This window comes from Pyrus communis, chromosome 2 (genome assembly GCF_963583255.1).
Source record: "Pyrus communis chromosome 2, drPyrComm1.1, whole genome shotgun sequence".
In the NCBI taxonomy this organism is placed as follows: Eukaryota; Viridiplantae; Streptophyta; class Magnoliopsida; order Rosales; family Rosaceae; genus Pyrus; species Pyrus communis.
The window spans coordinates 10,072,234-10,088,574 of NC_084804.1; the positions used below are offsets into that span (position 1 = coordinate 10,072,234).

At 37.2% G+C, this 16,341-nt stretch overlaps 3 protein-coding genes and 1 pseudogene across 5 annotated transcripts; 1 reads left to right on the top strand and 3 right to left on the bottom strand.

Annotated features, from left to right (window-relative positions):
* The window catches only part of LOC137724719 (ubiquitin carboxyl-terminal hydrolase 25-like), a 13,398-nt pseudogene extending 12,360 nt beyond the window's left edge, over nt 1–1,038 (bottom strand).
* A 134-nt stretch (nt 1,039–1,172) lies between these two features.
* On the bottom strand, nt 1,173–5,664 carry LOC137726337 (probable sugar phosphate/phosphate translocator At3g14410). The gene is made up of 8 exons (XM_068465252.1): nt 5,242–5,664; nt 3,879–3,986; nt 3,753–3,787; nt 3,062–3,174; nt 2,579–2,840; nt 2,216–2,484; nt 1,612–1,772; nt 1,173–1,513 (listed from the first exon to the last, which is right to left on the bottom strand). Exons 1-7 carry the CDS (start codon nt 5,341–5,343, stop codon nt 1,648–1,650), a joined length of 1,014 nt encoding a protein of 337 aa, XP_068321353.1. The 5' UTR covers nt 5,344–5,664; the 3' UTR covers nt 1,173–1,513; nt 1,612–1,647.
* A 1,907-nt stretch (nt 5,665–7,571) lies between these two features.
* Nucleotides 7,572–11,193, bottom strand: LOC137726810 (tricin synthase 1-like). 2 transcript variants are annotated; one of them, XM_068465772.1, is made up of 10 exons: nt 11,035–11,193; nt 10,450–10,827; nt 10,272–10,325; nt 9,971–10,054; nt 9,306–9,431; nt 9,112–9,179; nt 8,678–8,747; nt 8,491–8,556; nt 8,339–8,419; nt 7,572–8,248 (listed from the first exon to the last, which is right to left on the bottom strand). In XM_068465772.1, the coding sequence occupies exons 2-10, from the start codon at nt 10,783–10,785 to the stop codon at nt 8,207–8,209; spliced, it is 927 nt and encodes a 308-aa protein (XP_068321873.1). In that variant the 5' UTR covers nt 10,786–10,827; nt 11,035–11,193; the 3' UTR covers nt 7,572–8,206. The 2 variants fall into 2 exon arrangements, with proteins under 2 accessions (XP_068321873.1, XP_068321874.1); XM_068465773.1 differs by having other exon boundaries at nt 7,573–8,248; nt 8,339–8,416.
* An 823-nt stretch (nt 11,194–12,016) lies between these two features.
* LOC137724474 (glycolate oxidase 1) lies at nt 12,017–16,291 on the top strand. 2 transcript variants are annotated; one of them, XM_068463215.1, is made up of 12 exons: nt 12,017–12,299; nt 13,059–13,225; nt 13,366–13,490; nt 13,935–13,981; nt 14,123–14,200; nt 14,333–14,457; nt 14,682–14,748; nt 14,825–14,887; nt 15,264–15,333; nt 15,417–15,517; nt 15,636–15,740; nt 15,870–16,291. In XM_068463215.1, the coding sequence occupies exons 2-12, from the start codon at nt 13,110–13,112 to the stop codon at nt 16,059–16,061; spliced, it is 1,089 nt and encodes a 362-aa protein (XP_068319316.1). In that variant the 5' UTR covers nt 12,017–12,299; nt 13,059–13,109; the 3' UTR covers nt 16,062–16,291. The 2 variants fall into 2 exon arrangements, with proteins under 2 accessions (XP_068319316.1, XP_068319315.1); XM_068463214.1 differs by having other exon boundaries at nt 12,023–12,299; nt 13,059–13,221.
* Nucleotides 16,292–16,341: the final 50 nt, after the last annotated feature.

Sequence of the window (16,341 nt, forward strand, 5' to 3'; positions counted from 1 at the left end):
GGAATTGCAGGCCCATCAACGTCGACGACGACCATCGCACGACGCCGCCCTTCCGATGATGATGCTGCACCACCACCACCCCAATCGCATATCTCTTCCCGCCTCCAATACCGCCTATTTCTTCCCACGGAAAAATTCGAATTAAATATAAATAAATAAATAAATAAGAGAGGAAAAAAAATACAGAATTATAATATTAATTTTTTAAAATTTTTTTTAAAAGGGTTAAATAAGGAAAGAGTGGGAGAGAGGGACGAAGGCGGGTACGGGCAGAGACATGCGAGAGAGGGAGAGATGTGAAGAAGAAGAAGGAGACGAAGCAGGAAAAGCCCTTTACCTTCCAAACCCCAAAAATCCCCTGATTTTCCCTCTTTATTATTTGGTCTTCCCTCTTTAGGATCTCTTCAGTCGGATGTTGTAAAAGGCGGGCTATGGGCCTTGTTGGGTTGGTTAATTAGGGTTCTTATTCGTACTAAGCCCATTAAATATAATCTTTTTTTTTTCAACTTTATCGAACGATTCTAAACTACTCAGATTTACACAATAAAAGATTCAAACTTGCATTTAAAGAAGAGGAATCACATCGGATGCAAGGGTGCTGACACATTACCTTAGCCAACTGATCTAATTTGCATACGTCAAGTACCTCCTAATTAAAGACCAATCCTTCAACAACGTCATTTCATGAGTACACAATTTAGAGACAATATTAGCAAGTTGCAAACGGGAAATTATTATATCACGTGCCAGCATCCTAGTGCCGTGTTTTTGGTGCGTGTGTTACGTCTCAGAAACCCAACAGTAAATAATTTGATCATGCACCGTTTCACAATTGTGCACGACTTGTGTTGAGAACGGGGAAAAAAAAAAAAAAAACAAAGCCCATAACAATTTGGTACGTAAAAATATCAGTGGAGGAGTTTAATCTGGATATCAATCAAATTTTTTTTCTCCGCCCAAAGAGACTCGTTCTACAGGGGCAACAACTTGGTTGCTGCCATTTACGGGAGAGATTCTTCCCTCGCAGAATTTCTCCATTTAAGCGGCAGAGAGGGAGGAGGTACAAACTTCTCTGAACGTAATTTACCATGGAAAAAGTCGAGGTTCAAAGTATAAATCCTTGTACAGAGAGTTAGCATCGTGTATGCCCGTGCTGTGATACAAATGTGAGCTATAAAGAATTATCAGGAAATTTATGAACAAAGAGTTTCTATGACAGTGACAATGGCACTTGCTTTGCAAACAAATCATCTATGATTAGCACAAGTACATCAACTTTTGAAATGCCCACAGTAAATGCCTAGCACTGTGATGATGTTAATTGTGTGAATTTCTCATCTTTATACTTTGAATCGCAGTTCTGCTTCAAACCGTCACAAAATTTACACCGCCACAGGAGCAACTGCAACGATGATAACAAACAGGGAAGCACTTAACCACCGTGGCTTCAACAAACCGTAATCTCAAACTATGCATAGAGTTCCATCCAGCTATATGTAAATTGCAACGGCCACTGCAGTACCACACAATTCATCAATTTCTGGGGCAGTTGGAAAACCCAAGAAGATAATTAATAGATTCTGGAAGAAACATTTTGCTAAATGTACATACCTCAAAAATAACTAGCTGAATGCTTCTGTGACATCTCTACTTGTCGGAATTTGATGGTGCAGCTGTTAGTATAGGTTGAGAACTTTCAGGTTCATCAGTGTTGCTTTTAGAGACTTCCTTTCTTAACTTGTGATTATTATATGCCGCTACACCGGCTATGGCTGCATAAAAACTAATGTATCATTATCATGTGTATTGGTTTGTAGATAATATTTAATACGTTATGTTGTTTGTCAGTCAAAACTATGCATTTAAACATCTCGACATTACTCTTAAAATATATCATGGTATTTCCGCGTTACCCTTCAAAAGGGGAAAAGATACAACACTGTGTTGTTGTCTAAAACAACCCCAATCAGATATCAATGAACACCCAAAAACTAAACTCAGAATTGTACACTACCAATCGGAATCTAGTATCAACTCAGAGACCTCTGGGTTACCATAACTTCACAAACTACATATAACCTGGCAGTATATATTAAAATCAGTCAGTATATATTAAAATCAGAAATATGTAGAACTCAAAAACCATCACCGTGACAAATAATGATTTCAGAAAATAAACAAGAGGTCTTTGAAAGAGACAAGGTCAGATACTTACCAATGGCATAACCGACCAGATTTATAGGAGTGAGCTTTGTATCAGCAAAAATAATGGCAGACAATAAGACAACCACCCAATCCTTGACAACTCCCGCAACGCGAATGGTCAAGGCACTTGTATGAGTGATCACAAGGAAAACTGATAAGTTGAGGGCAAAAGTACACAGAGAGTTGAGTGTTAGCACAAGCAGGGGAAAGTTCCATGAGCTATTTTCTTCCATCTTTGATTTCTCCAAAAAGATCCATGGAATGAATAGGCAAACAGCACTGCATATAAATTCAATATCAAATCACACAGGTGTACAAAATTTTATAAGTAGAAAGGAAAAGCTTGAGGAATTTTAAAAGTAGAAATGCGTACCTGCACGGGCTAACATAGTACATGAGAGATATTGGGTTTAATTTGAGACCCTTCCTTTTAACAAAAATCTCCATAAAAATAAGTCTTAAAGCTTCCCCAACAACTCCTCCCATCTGATAAACTACTCCAATCCAGCTGATATTTATTTCACCGTAAGAAGCCACAAGAACACCAAAACTTATCACTGACATGATCAACAGCATTCTGCCGCTCATTACCTCAAGTCCTGCTGCTACTCCAAGAATGAAAACAGCTACTGGCACTGCATGCATATATTGTTTAAGAAATCAGAGACTCGGATAGAGAATTCCTAATCATGATGGATGGTTATACAATCGCCAGACCTGCTGACCAACCTACTTTCTGATAGCTGAACAAACATACAGCCAAAGGGCCAACCATCAAATAGCACAGAAGACATTGCTCCGTATGCCCAGAGGCTTTACAGTGGATCAAAAAAACTAAAAAGTAGTGAAAACTTACTGATTGCTTTCAACATTTGTGCAAATGCAACAGAAATATACATGTAGGCAGTATTTCCCAGCCAAAGAGTCATTGCAAACATTGCACCTATTGGTATTACCGATGTCACGTATCTGTATAACTAAAACTTCATTAGATTCTGAGTGGGAAATCAGTAAAAAAGTAGACAAACATGAGATGACATAAACGATTGACACAGTTACTTTAGTCAGAGGATAAATGATCTTAGTGTTAAGTACCAGCAAGAAAATTGTTCAAGTACTTTTCTTTCATTTTTTAGGAAAAAAAGTTCAAGTAATTAAAGTCAGCAATAGGATCAACAACTCCACATGCTTCAACCGTGGAGGGAAATGCATATGGGTAGCAACTAGCAAGCCAATATTGCAGTCCAACTTGTTGGTTTTAAAACACCAACAGCTTAGTGTGTTTTACTTTCCTAGTATATTTAATCTTCATAAGATAGCTGGAGTCAGTTTAATTAAGAGCCAAAACAAATATCATTGAGCTTGAGTCACTAGCACTATCTTTATGCTTCTGAACAATGAAAATAGCTCATTGGCACCATCAAGCTATGATCCGAACATAAATCCCTAATTATTTGATCGCCACAAAGGAGATTCATAAATTCATCTTTAATTCCACAAAAATGAGTAAAATTCGACAGATACCATCTTTCAGGCTCCTTACTTACATTTCTACAGTCATTCCTTCCTCAACCTTCAAAATCTGTAAAATAATAGAATAAAAAAATAAGTTTAAGAGAACCAATGGAAAATTCAGTTTTAATGATTATCACAACATTTAGTTACCTGTATACCTTAAAAACTTTCGTGAGTAAAAAGCACAAGACAGAGGAGAAGACCATGTGAAGTAGAGTCAATCCAAGAGGATAAGGGAAGTTTATTTCCTTGGACGACAAAACCCACTGCATTCCACAATTTAAAGATTATGTAAATCATCTAAGCCTCTCACAAGAATGTATCTCCGCTAAAACATAACAATTCAATTACTTATTTCATAAGAATGAGAGTAAAATTTCAAAGTAGAGACCCAAAAATCAACATTAAGTAACAAGGAGTTATCAAATTAAACAAATGCTGACATGGTGAGCATTAACACAACATGTAGAGGATGCTATATTTCTTCACTGTAGACCCATATCAAAATTTTCTATCATTCTTTTGTTTCAATACAAAGTATTTGCTAACAAATTCCTGTAGAGTTAGATATAGCCGCCCAGCCGCCCCCTCCCTAAAAAAATAAAAAATAAAAAATAAAAACTATCTCATCGACATTACCAGAATGAGACCTCCAAAGCTGTAATTGACTTCCCTTGCTTTAATTTAACAATCATCTACAGCCCTCAATCAGATTCAAAGAGGATGAGGGAAAGCAAGTAAAAACCATTGATTTTCTTGAGAAACTAATACCATATCAAATACCCGAACACAGGGATTTTCTTGAGAAACTAATACCATATCAAATACCCGAACACAGGGTATTGTAAACTATGTATGTATCTCTCTCTAGATCTCAATACAATTCATGCTAAGTCTAAGGTCCTAAGATGCATGTCTTCGCCATATCCATACTTTCAAAACATTAAGCAGGGTCACGAAACAAGATGTGAACTTTTTGTGTAAATTCTTGCCAATTGCAAATTTTAAAGCACCTCCTCAACCTTTTTGGGTCTCTCTATCTCCATTTGTTAATGCACAGCAATGCTTTAGAGAACAAAAGCCCACAACAACTGCTACTGGAAAAGCAATTAGGGAGTACGAGCTAGTTTATTAGAATGCTTCTTCGAAAAGCTGCTTCTTTTCGTTTCCTTTCATATCTTTCAATGGAAAGGCACAGCCAACAAAATCATCCATCAGTACCAAATCCATACACTCTCAACAAAAAGTAACCTAATTTAATTTCCAAATCAATAGAATCATGCAATTTATCTTTCATTCACACTCACAATGCTACTACTAATCACACTAAATGGGTTTCCAAAACACCAAAAACCAATCTCAAACCACACCATACGCTTGTGACTGGTCAAACTCGAATTGGGTTTTCTCCAATTTTCACATCCCAGAAAATTCACCCCAAAAATTTCCCACTTACCAAACAAACGAAAAGACCAAATGTTGGACGAATGCTAACAGATGAAAAGCAATGTGCGTACCAACCTTGTTGAAGAAGATCTGGCCGCTGGAGAGCGCGATGTAGAGAAGAAGATAGGCGTAAGTGAGGACCTCGCCCTTAAAGAAACTACGCAGCCGATCCGCCATTGATGACGACCCAAGAGATTGCAGACGGAGTACTCCTACTTCGCGGTGAAAATAGCGTTTGCGAATAGCAAAAAAAACTGTCTTGTAATTACGTTTTGCAAAAGTGCTTTAGCGAATTGGTGATCTGAAGGGTGATTAACTACAGCTGAGAGAGTTCAGTGAGTTGGAAATTTTTGCAATCCGAATGAATGTTTGCTGAGTGCGGATGGAAATCCGCCGTGTTCTTCTTGAACGAAAATGTACTGCAAAACAATTAATATCTAAAGTCAAGGGCAAGAGCCTTGCTTGCGTGCTTTGGCCGACCTTTGATGCCAAAATTTGAAAGAGTAAGTATTTAGATAATTTTGGAAGGAGGATTGGGAGAAATGGGAATTATTTATAGTAGTATGGTTGGTCCCTATTTGGATAAAAGGGATCCGGCCATTTACGTTGGTTTTTGGATGTAATTGCATGATATTATTTTGACATAATATCTTGCAATCAATTAGAAAATTAATTAATTAATTAATTTGGAAATTAATCAATTAATTTAGGTAATTAATCATATTTTGAATAAATAATTGAAGGTTACCACAAAGGATTCGATAAGGATTGATGAAATAAGTTTTGAATAAATACATATTTTGATCACTTTTAACCTTGATTGAATCGTGATTGTTCGCTGCTTGCTCGTAAGAGTTTCAGTGTGCCTCGAGGATAATTTTGTTTTTTTCACCTAAAAATTCATGTATCACCTCTATATTTTTCTCGATTATTTTTGGCTTCTAACTTTTCATTAGAGGAATGAGTACCAAACAAGATCTTCTTTGCTTTTTGCAATGGATGTGTACGTTTGTTATTTTGTACGACAGTGGGTCGAATCGAATTCGCAGTACACTCGTCAACTGGTCGTGTTTGTTGGGTCAACACAGTTTTCATCTCATACTCGTTAACTTGATTAAACTATGTGGTGTTAAATCCGTTATTTAAACGAATTCGTAATTGGTGATCTGATAACGATCTTAAGTTAGCGACTTATCATGCATTTGTAGTTCCATGCATATAATTGTTGTTTAGGGGTTTACACTTGTCGTTGTGTGTATGCAAATTCAATTTCTTGGTCACTAGTGCAATATACCTGATTGACAAGCATCTCTATATTTGTTTGTTTTAGTGACTTACCATGTGTCATTAGAATCCGTTATTTTAATTGATTCTTAACATGTGTCCCAATAATGATCATAAATCAACGACTTATCATATGTTTTGTAGTTTCGTGCATGTAGTAGTTGTTCAGGCGTTTACACTTGTCGTTTGTGTATGCAAATTAAATTTATTGGTTATTAGAGCAACGTACCTAATCGGCACACATCTCTGTATTTGTTTGTGGTAGTGACGTTTACATTAAAATTGTAATCTGATACATAGAACACAAATTAAAGGCTTATTTGGTATTCAAGATTAAATTGGAAAACTTGCTATATTTAATGTATGTACGTGGTAGGAAGACATGAAGAAATTTTGGCAAGCTTAAAAGTGAACAACTCGCTAAGAAAACTTATTTCTCAAACCCCACAAAACGCGGTAGGATTATAAGGGAATTAAACTCTGATCCCTTGAACACACCTTGAATTTTATCAAATATTCTAATTCAATTTAATTCGAGACATAATTTCGCCTTCAACACACCTTAAATTTTATTAAATATCCAATGCAATTCTAGAAACAATCCCGCCCTCAACATACCTTGAATTTTATCAGATATTTCCGCCTTCAACATACCTTAAATTTTATTAGATATCCAATGCAATCCAATTCTAGAAACAATTCCGCGTTCAACATACCTTGAATTTTATCATATATCATATCCAATCCAATTCTAGAAACAATCCCCCCTTCAACATACCTTGAATTTTATCAGATTTCTAGAAACGATTCCGCCTTCAACATACCTTGAATTTTATCCGATTCCAATCCAATTCTAGAAACAATCCCCCCCCCCCCCCCTCCTCTCTTCAACATCCTTAATTTTTATCAAATATTTCTGCCTTCAACATACCTTAAATTTTATTAGATATCCAATGCAGTCCAATTCTAGAAACAATTCTGCCTTCAACATATCTTGAATTTTATCATATATCCTATCCAATCCAATTCCAGAAACAATCCCCCTTCAACATACCTTGAATTTTATCAGATATTTCTACCTTCAACATACCTTAAATTTTATTAGATATCCAATGCAATCCAATTCTAGAAACAATTCCGCCTTCAACATACCTTGAATTTTATCAGATATTTCCGCCTTCAACATACCTTAAATTTTATTAGATATCCAATGCAATCCAATTCTAGAAACAATTCTGCCTTCAACATACCTTGAATTTTATCAGATATCCTATCCAATCCAATTCTAGAAACAATCCCCCCCTTCAACATACCTTAAATTTTATCAGATATCCTATCCAATCCAAATCTAGAAACAATCCCGCCTTTTCTTAAACTGGTATACAATACATGACTTTATCTTCTCATTATGTGCATACATTATCCAATACGATTCATGAACACCCCTTACCAAACAAGATACAATGGCATGTTGTAATGCATCAAATGGCTAGAAATCCCTTCTCTTCTGCCGCTCCCAAACACCGAAATTTCCTGCTTTCGGAATGTTTGGCCTTGAGCTAAAGGCCTAACCTGTTGAAGTAAGAACTTCCATCCTCAGTTTCAACCACATGCCATGGTAGCCGTCTTCCCTCGATTTACTTTTCTTGAAAACACTGAACATGCGCTTTCCTTGTTGCTAAACTTCTGCACACACTAATTTATGTATGGCATTGGTCGCTTAAGTCTAGAACTGCATCAACTTTTTGTTACAAGGTCACCTTTTTCGGCAGATTGTCATGCCATCTCCAATGGGTACCTGACACTCCGAAAGATTTAGGGTTATCGAACAACAAACAAAAGATCTCTGAACTTTCTTACGAATGAAGATGCAAGTGATAGAACTTACCATACAAATGCTTACACGCTTGTCCTCCATTATACTTGTATTGAAATTTCTGATGCTGACAGTCTTGGCATCGTTTACCTGCTGGGAAAAGATAACATTCAGCATAGTTCATTTTAGGCGAAGGAGTTAATAAAACATGTTTATCGATTCACCTCAGGGTCAGCAACTTTTCCGTGCCAGAGGACATTATCAAACACAATTAGACCCCCAACACTCACCTGAAACGAGAGACCAAGCCAACATGCAAACTGCTCATTGCTCAAAGAAACCAAATGATAAAGGAGAAAAGGAGAGAAATTCAACGAGTTTGAATCTTAAAAGAAATTATTTCGGTCTTACAAGTTGTAGTAACAATTCAAAGTATTCCTTGTACATCTTCTTGTCAGCGTCAACAAATGCGAAATCGTAGCTGCATGGCAGAGTAAACATGTGAAAATTGTTACTACAGTAATTATGGTGCCTTATGACTAAAAGTGAGCTAAAATGATTGATGCATTAAGCACATTTTTTCAAAGAAAGAGAGTAAACAAAAAACATTGAAGGGATAACAAAAAAAAAAAACAAAGGTTACATTTGGGGATTCAAAGAGGAAACACGTCGAGCCAATAATTCAAGAAGAACAATATGAAATGCAACAGCATGACGACAAGAAGAGAATTATTATTTAATTCTTCTCCAAAAATTTCACCAAATCAGAACCACAAACTTTCTTCAAAACGCTCAGAAGACACAATTATATGCATCGTGCTTCTCAACATTGCTCATTATATTACCTACATGCTTCACCATTCAGAATCAATGATCTCAAGGAATCTGCTGCAAGTCCATATTTAACATGCACCTAATACCAAATTAGCCTTTTCAGTGTTGTGTCAAATGAAGTATAAGGAAAAACAGTTCGACATAATTGTGGGGTTATATTCCTATACAGTTCATTGACAATACTGGTGAGTGGAAGACATACTACCTTGTGGGAAATGTTGGCTTGATCATAATACTTTTTTGCTACCTCGAGACTTCTGTAATCTCTTTCGCAGGCTACTAACCTACCACATTCTGGAAGAGCCAGTGCAATAGCCAATGATGAATATCCCTGAATTAAACAGTAACCATTATATCAGATGTGGCTAGTTCATCACATGAACGTGAGAGCTATTCTTGTCTCTTCTTGCTCTCCCAGTAACAAAGACTACGAAACAGGAAAAGAGAAGAAAATGAGGGAAACAGAGGGAGTAGTCAAGGAATGTCTATGTTAATTACATTTCACCAAACGCATCTGCTTTTTATACTTTTTTGACTTTGTGTCTTTCAGTGAATATATTGGGTTTCAAGTTCAACTGATGATTATATCTTTGAAAAAATAGTAATGTGATTGGTGTATGACCAATATTTATCAAAAGTATAAAAGATCCAAAGGAAAGGGCCACTTTAGTACATCGAATGAAGTTCAAGGGGCAATGGGAGTCAAATTGAATGTCGAAGACCAAAGTGAGACACATGCCTCAGGAGACATTGGTATAAATTACTATAATATACCCAAAAGGGAATGTGCGATTAGAAATTTAGAACAAAGTAGCAGGAAGCCTGTTAAGTGAGCAATACAGTTAAGTTAGGATGAGAAGGGATACATACGGTATAAACGCCAACTTCAATACACTTTTCAGCCCCATGAATCTGCACAAGCATTGCAAGCAGTTGAGCCTGATCAGGAGACACCTATCCAGAGAGCACCACACTGTCAAATTTTGTTGCAATGTAAAGAAGTATGAAGACATCAGACAGTCGAAGGCAGTTAACTTTGGTTGTCAATTAAAAGTTTCAATTGTTTTCAAGAGGGTCCTGGCTAGCTACCTTGAAAACCAGCATTTTCCTTCACCTATATCTTATCAATGTCCATGTTACATAAAAAGGAATGAGTAACAGTAGCAAGTACCTGCATCTGACTACCACGCATAGAGGCAGTCTCCTCCCTAAGTTGTTGTAGAACCTGAAATGCAATCTTGATCAAGATAACCCATACAGAAAATGCAGATGTAAAAGAGCTAAAAAAAATAAAAAATACTAAGGTGCCGAATAAAGTGAAATGAAATCGAAATTGGGTTCATTTATACCTCTGGCTCTCGAACATTGGCAAGGATGTAGTCGTAGAGGCGTGGGGTAATACTGATAATCTGCTTGTTTCCATACTTTTCATCATTGGCAACAACAAATGGGCTGGCAGCACATCCTCTTATGGTCTTATTTACCTTTCTGGTGAATGCAGTGAATCCCAAGCAACCTCTTGGTATTGGGTACCTCTCAGAGCAGGTCTTGTTGGTGGCAATGCTAGAAACGGTGACAGTTGGGGACAAAGAATGGGACTTTGGTATGGATTTTTGCTGAAGAATTACCCGCTGAGGCGCTAAGATAGACCAAGAATGAATCCCCAAGCTGTTGCTGCTCCCCATAGAGGCAAAGTGTGGAGCAGATTCCAATAACAGAGTGGCAAACTGCAGATCAATGCTTGTTATAGTAAGAAGAAGAAGTAGATAATACATAACAACAGTAATAGCGTAAAACCAAACAGCAGACACACTCTTTCTCTATCTCTTTATACTTCTGTTGGGCATTTCTACAAACACCTGGTGAGCACGCATCACTGACGCTATGATTGAAGCAAAAATCCATAAAACCAAGTGAAAAATAACAAAACATACGAGGGATTGCAGTTTTCTGCGTGTTTTGGAGCGCAAAGAAAGCAGCTTTGAGCCTTTGACGGTGCAGTGCTAAATCCACAAATGTTGGAAATGGTATTGACTTTCAAATTTGAAAAATAGTGCCAAATGACAACTTTTCACGGTAACGATGAGTTTCCCTACCACATCATCAATCAATGGTTTTAATATATACTCACTAAGACTAATAGGAATTAAAATTATTTATTACAATCATTTTACTTTTCTTTTTGTCGAAAATTACAATCGTTTGTTGTTATTAACTCTATCTCATTTTACCTTTTTTTTATTTTTAAATTTTTTCTAAATTTTTATATTAACTTTTCTTTAAATAATTATTTTAAAATTTTTATTAAGTTTTTAGCCACATGACATAAATGTGGCAGCCACGTCAGCACAAATGGGGACCCTATATTTGCCATGTCATCACTTAACGGTTTACTTAACAGATTTTCTAACTGATGTATGAAATTGAAATAAAATGATAAGTAAATGTATAAAATTGAAATATTTTAAAGATGTTGTAAAGAATTAAAATCGACCTCAAACATAAAGGGATAAAATGTAATTTACCAAAAAACTTAACTTTAAAACTTTTAACTTGCAAATAAAAACTTAACTTGAAAGTGTGAAATTTAACGAAGCCTTGAGAGGGGATGAGGTGGGTTGCTAGGCCCATATTACTTCTCAAGTTCAATCATACTTTGTGCTGGACCTCTGGTTCTCCGCCCATACCCAATTAAAAGACGACCCGACTGCAGTTGCATTCCAGTCTTCTTAGACTCAACCAGTAACCAATCATCTTTGGCTGGAAGTAGACGTCAAACATCTAGCATGACAACACAGAAGAAAGAAAAAAAGGACGGCAATTTGTCACTTGTCCTTAAATTGTGTATTTTTCAATTAAAAGGACAAATCTTTATTATCCAAATTTCATTTTTTGGGGTTCAGAAAATCATAATGCAACAGGAGAACTGTGAACACAAGGGTTCTGTGGATGACAACCTCTCTCTTCCCCTCATCCGATTTGGTTTCAATTTCCCACCTCCAAATGCTCATCCATTCCCTTTCTCTCTCTCTCTCTCTCTCTCTCTCTCTCTCTCTCTCTCTCAAGAATATATGAGCCCCACCCAGTTTGTCTGCATGCAACCTCACACTAATAATCTCTTTGTTTATCTGTTCTATATCTATTTTGCACTGCTTCCTCTTGATGCACTTTGTTGCGTAGTCTTGGACTCAAACTTCAGGTCTGCTTCTCTCTCCTCTTCAATTCTGTGTTCTTTCTTTTACTAGTATTCTCAAACTGCTTAGAAAGATTATAACTTGTTGCCCACAAAACAGAAAGATTGTAACTTGGTGCAATTTTTTAAATGGGTTTTGCAATCTCACTTCGTAATGGCTTTTTACGCTTTTGGAACCAATTAAAGTGGGGAATTGAGCATGCCCTGGTTGTATTTTCCTTACCAGTGAATTGGGTTTAGTCTTTTATTTTTATTACGAGTGTTACTACTACTATAAGTTACACTTAAGATGAGGGAAGGGTTTAAACTCGAGACGCAGTAGTTTGCAGTGGATTCAGTCTTTTAATATATACCACTTTTATTCTTCGTAATCCCAATATTATTCTTCTTAATCTAGTATCTACCTTAAGCAAGAAAGTAGTTTAGTTTTGATCATTAATGCATGATCATATTGAATATCAAAGGGATTTACTTTTCCACATTTTTAGCTGACATGGGGACATAACCTATCTTTTATTGACAACCTGAGTGCATATGATCAATGATTTTGATTCAGTTTAGTGTCTTATGTGTGTGTGCGAGCGCGAGCGCGAGTGCAAGAGCTGTTTCTTAATGCAAATTTGTGTGTCTTAACTTCCTCTGATATTTGAGTACTTTCTTGTTTCCAACTTCCTGGAAAAAGAGAAAAGGGGAAGAACAAGCTGTGTCCGCATGCAGAATATGATCTCATTAGCATGATGTTGATGTTAAATACATATTTTTCAGGGAAGCGTCGACAGTCAACTTGAAAAATGGAGATTACCAACGTCAGCGAGTATGAGGCCATCGCAAAGGAGAAGTTGCCAAAGATGGTCTATGACTACTATGCATCAGGAGCAGAGGACCAGTGGACTCTTGCTGAAAACAGAAATGCTTTCGCAAGAATTCTGTGAGAATTCAATCTTTACCTTGAGATACTCAGTAAAAACTATAAAGTAGTACTCGATAGTATTTATCTAGCAGTGCCCTTTTTTCTGCATAAAGTATCAGTTTGGGAGTTCTCATCAAACAAACATGTTGTCATCAAACATAGGTTTCGACCCCGTATTCTCATTGATGTGAGCCGCATAGACATGACCACCACTGTTTTGGGCTTCAAGATCTCAATGCCCATCATGATTGCCCCAACAGCCATGCAGAAAATGGCCCATCCTGAAGGTATGCTATTGATTCACGTTATTAAGATTGAGTAGTTTTTCATTTGGGAAAAACATAGCGTAACTGGTGAATGATGAGCCATCTCTCCTTGCTCTTGCGCTGATATTTGGATATTGCGTTTAGAATTGTACTGTATCATGTGTATTAATATCATCTTTACCCCATGTAAGTTGTTGACAACATAAGATTTACCTTGATCATATAAATCACCGTGGGGTTGCATGATTAATATACTTCCAACATGGATAGCCCCAATACAGTGTGCTGAGCTTGAGAACACTTTTAATCTGTGTAATTTTTTTTGAGAAAACAGTGAGAAAATTGTACAAACTGCGAACAACCATCGGATTTTCGATCCATTGTAAAATGGCATCCAGTGTCATACCTAATACTCTTCAAGGAAGCCATGGTATCCATCTGACGATGATATGCGAATTCTTGCAGGTGAATATGCTACTGCGAGGGCAGCATCATCAGCAGGAACAATTATGGTACCGTTGTTGACCTTGATCAATTGTCTTCAGTAGCTGACCTACACTCATTTTATTTATGGGATTTTTACATGTTGGTTTGCTCTTATATTACAAGTTCTGTCTATGTTCTTTACTTCTACCCCGTGTTGATTGTTTCAGACCTTATCTTCATGGGCTACTTCAAGTGTTGAAGAGGTTGCTTCAACTGGACCTGGAATCCGTTTCTTCCAGCTCTATGTAAGCTTAAATACTAATTTCATTTCTATTCGTTAGTTACGACACCCAAGTGTCCCTGTTCTTGAGTTATGACTTTTGAGTAAATGTTTTCTTGCCTTACGCGATCCATGTTTTTCTGGTCATTATTATAAGGTCTACAAGGACAGGAATGTGGTTGCTCAGCTGGTGAGAAGAGCTGAAAGGGCTGGGTTCAAGGCTATTGCTCTTACAGTTGATACCCCAAGGCTCGGTCGCAGAGAAGCTGACATCAAGAACAGGTCAACTTCATGTCTATAACTGTTATAGCAATATCAGCTGGTCAAAACATTCATATCAACCTAGTAAGATAGATAAATTTGGTGAAGATTTGTATATGTGCGTGTGCGTGTGCGTGTTTTTACTTTTATCGGTTCAGTAAGACTAATTCAGTTCGGCATTTGATGTAAGCTTAACATGTGGAAAAGTTTAATCTTGTTAATACCTTTTATTTGGTATCTTTCAGATTTACTTTGCCTCCGTTTTTGACACTGAAGAACTTTGAGGGTTTGGACCTCGGAAAGATGGACGAAGTGAGTAGAAACTGTGCTGTCCTAATTTTAAGAATAATGTCTTTTATGTTTAATTTGCGGTGTGGGGGTCTTTCAGGCTGCTGACTCTGGACTTGCTTCGTATGTTGCTGGTCAAATCGATCGTTCTCTTAGCTGGAAGGTATGTCAGATAAGATCAAATGTCGAGATACATGAACTTCTAAGCAAAGCTCATAATGTGGAAAATTTACAACTTGGTGTCATAAGTTATTTAGCCATCATCATTTAAGTTTAAAAAGAGTCCTACAAAATAAAAGGATGGAATATCAACAAAAGTGTAATATTTCTAGATCATTCAATGGAACGAATCAAAAAGTACAAATGTAGGTTCTTCCATCCTTTGATGAAAAGTATGCAAATTTAAAATAATGAAGGTGTTTTGGCTGGGAATATCCAGCTGGATGTTTGTGAGGAAGCGATGTTTTCTCAGCATGTATGCCTTATTTTTGAATAAAAAGTTGATATGCATCTAATGATCTGCCCTGGTATTTCAACAGGATGTGCAGTGGCTTCAGACAATCACTTCGCTGCCTATCCTAGTTAAGGGTGTTCTCACTGCTGAAGATGGTATGTATTTGAGCTCCTTTTCTCTCCGTCGTTGTGATGGGTTTGTAATGCTTGTATAACTCTTCTACGCTCATATCATGCAGCAAGGATTGCAGTACAAGCTGGAGCAGCTGGGATTATTGTGTCCAACCATGGAGCTCGCCAACTTGATTACGTCCCTTCGACTATCATGGCCCTAGAGGAGGTACAGAAACTTGATTTTAGCTGTTTGTAGTGCATCTCCTAAATGTTAAGTAAACATGCACCTATACCATCCTAGTTTTCATAATGTTTTGACATGGCGGCACTGTCTTGACACCTAGGTTGTTAAAGCTGCACAAGGACGCATTCCTGTTTTCTTGGATGGTGGTGTTCGTCGTGGAACAGATGTCTTCAAAGCATTAGCATTGGGTGCCTCTGGCATATTTGTAAGTCAAGTTTTGATCATGATTTTTCCATATAGAAGCACTTATTCTATCCATATAATACTCACCCACCCCCTCCACGAAAAGATTATACTGTCTATCAAAACATACTGAGACTTGCTTCTCTCGCAGATTGGGCGCCCTGTGGTGTTCTCTCTCGCTGCTGAAGGAGAGGCTGGCATTAGAAAGGTGCTCCAAATGCTGCGCGAAGAGTTTGAGCTAACCATGGCTTTAAGTGGATGCCGTTCGCTCAAAGAGATCACCCGCGATCACATTGTGACTGACTGGGACGTTCCTCGCCCTCGCCATCAGCCGAGGTTATAGAAACATTCAAATGAATAGCGGTGGATAAACCTTTACAAGCTGAGAGTTGATGCGATCGGTTCCACAGCCTGCCTTTGTTCTTGGATTCCTTATTATTTCTGCGTTTTCTGTAATGATACTGATTACTGGATGGTGAGATAATATTTCCATGGCTACTGCTGCTGCCTTTCACTGTATATTTTTTTCCATAAAACGGAAATATCGATCGTCATATAACTATTACGACATAATCTCCTTGCTGCAGTTAAATGATTCTCATATACCACATAGTGTCCAGATT

Excerpts from the sequence above, each read along its gene's own strand:
- LOC137726337 (XM_068465252.1), bottom strand. The coding sequence starts at position 5,343 with ATGGCGGATCGGCTGCGTAGTTTCTTTAAGGGCGAGGTCCTCACTTAC. Across the intron at positions 3,175-3,752 it reads GAAGGAATGACTGTAGAAAT|ATACGTGACATCGGTAATAC; the intron begins GTAAGTAAGGAG and ends TTAGTTATACAG. Across the intron at positions 1,773-2,215 it reads TCTGGTCGGTTATGCCATTG|CCATAGCCGGTGTAGCGGCA; the intron begins GTAAGTATCTGA and ends GTTTTTATGCAG.
- LOC137726810 (XM_068465772.1), bottom strand. The coding sequence starts at position 10,785 with ATGGGGAGCAGCAACAGCTTGGGGATTCATTCTTGGTCTATCTTAGCG. Across the intron at positions 8,748-9,111 it reads CTGAATGGTGAAGCATGTAG|CTACGATTTCGCATTTGTTG; the intron begins GTAATATAATGA and ends TCTGCCATGCAG. Across the intron at positions 8,249-8,338 it reads AGCGTGTAAGCATTTGTATG|GTACCCATTGGAGATGGCAT; the intron begins GTAAGTTCTATC and ends TCGGAGTGTCAG.
- LOC137724474 (XM_068463214.1), top strand. The coding sequence starts at position 13,085 with ATGGAGATTACCAACGTCAGCGAGTATGAGGCCATCGCAAAGGAGAAG. Across the intron at positions 14,201-14,332 it reads TCCGTTTCTTCCAGCTCTAT|GTCTACAAGGACAGGAATGT; the intron begins GTAAGCTTAAAT and ends CATTATTATAAG. Across the intron at positions 14,458-14,681 it reads GAAGCTGACATCAAGAACAG|ATTTACTTTGCCTCCGTTTT; the intron begins GTCAACTTCATG and ends GGTATCTTTCAG.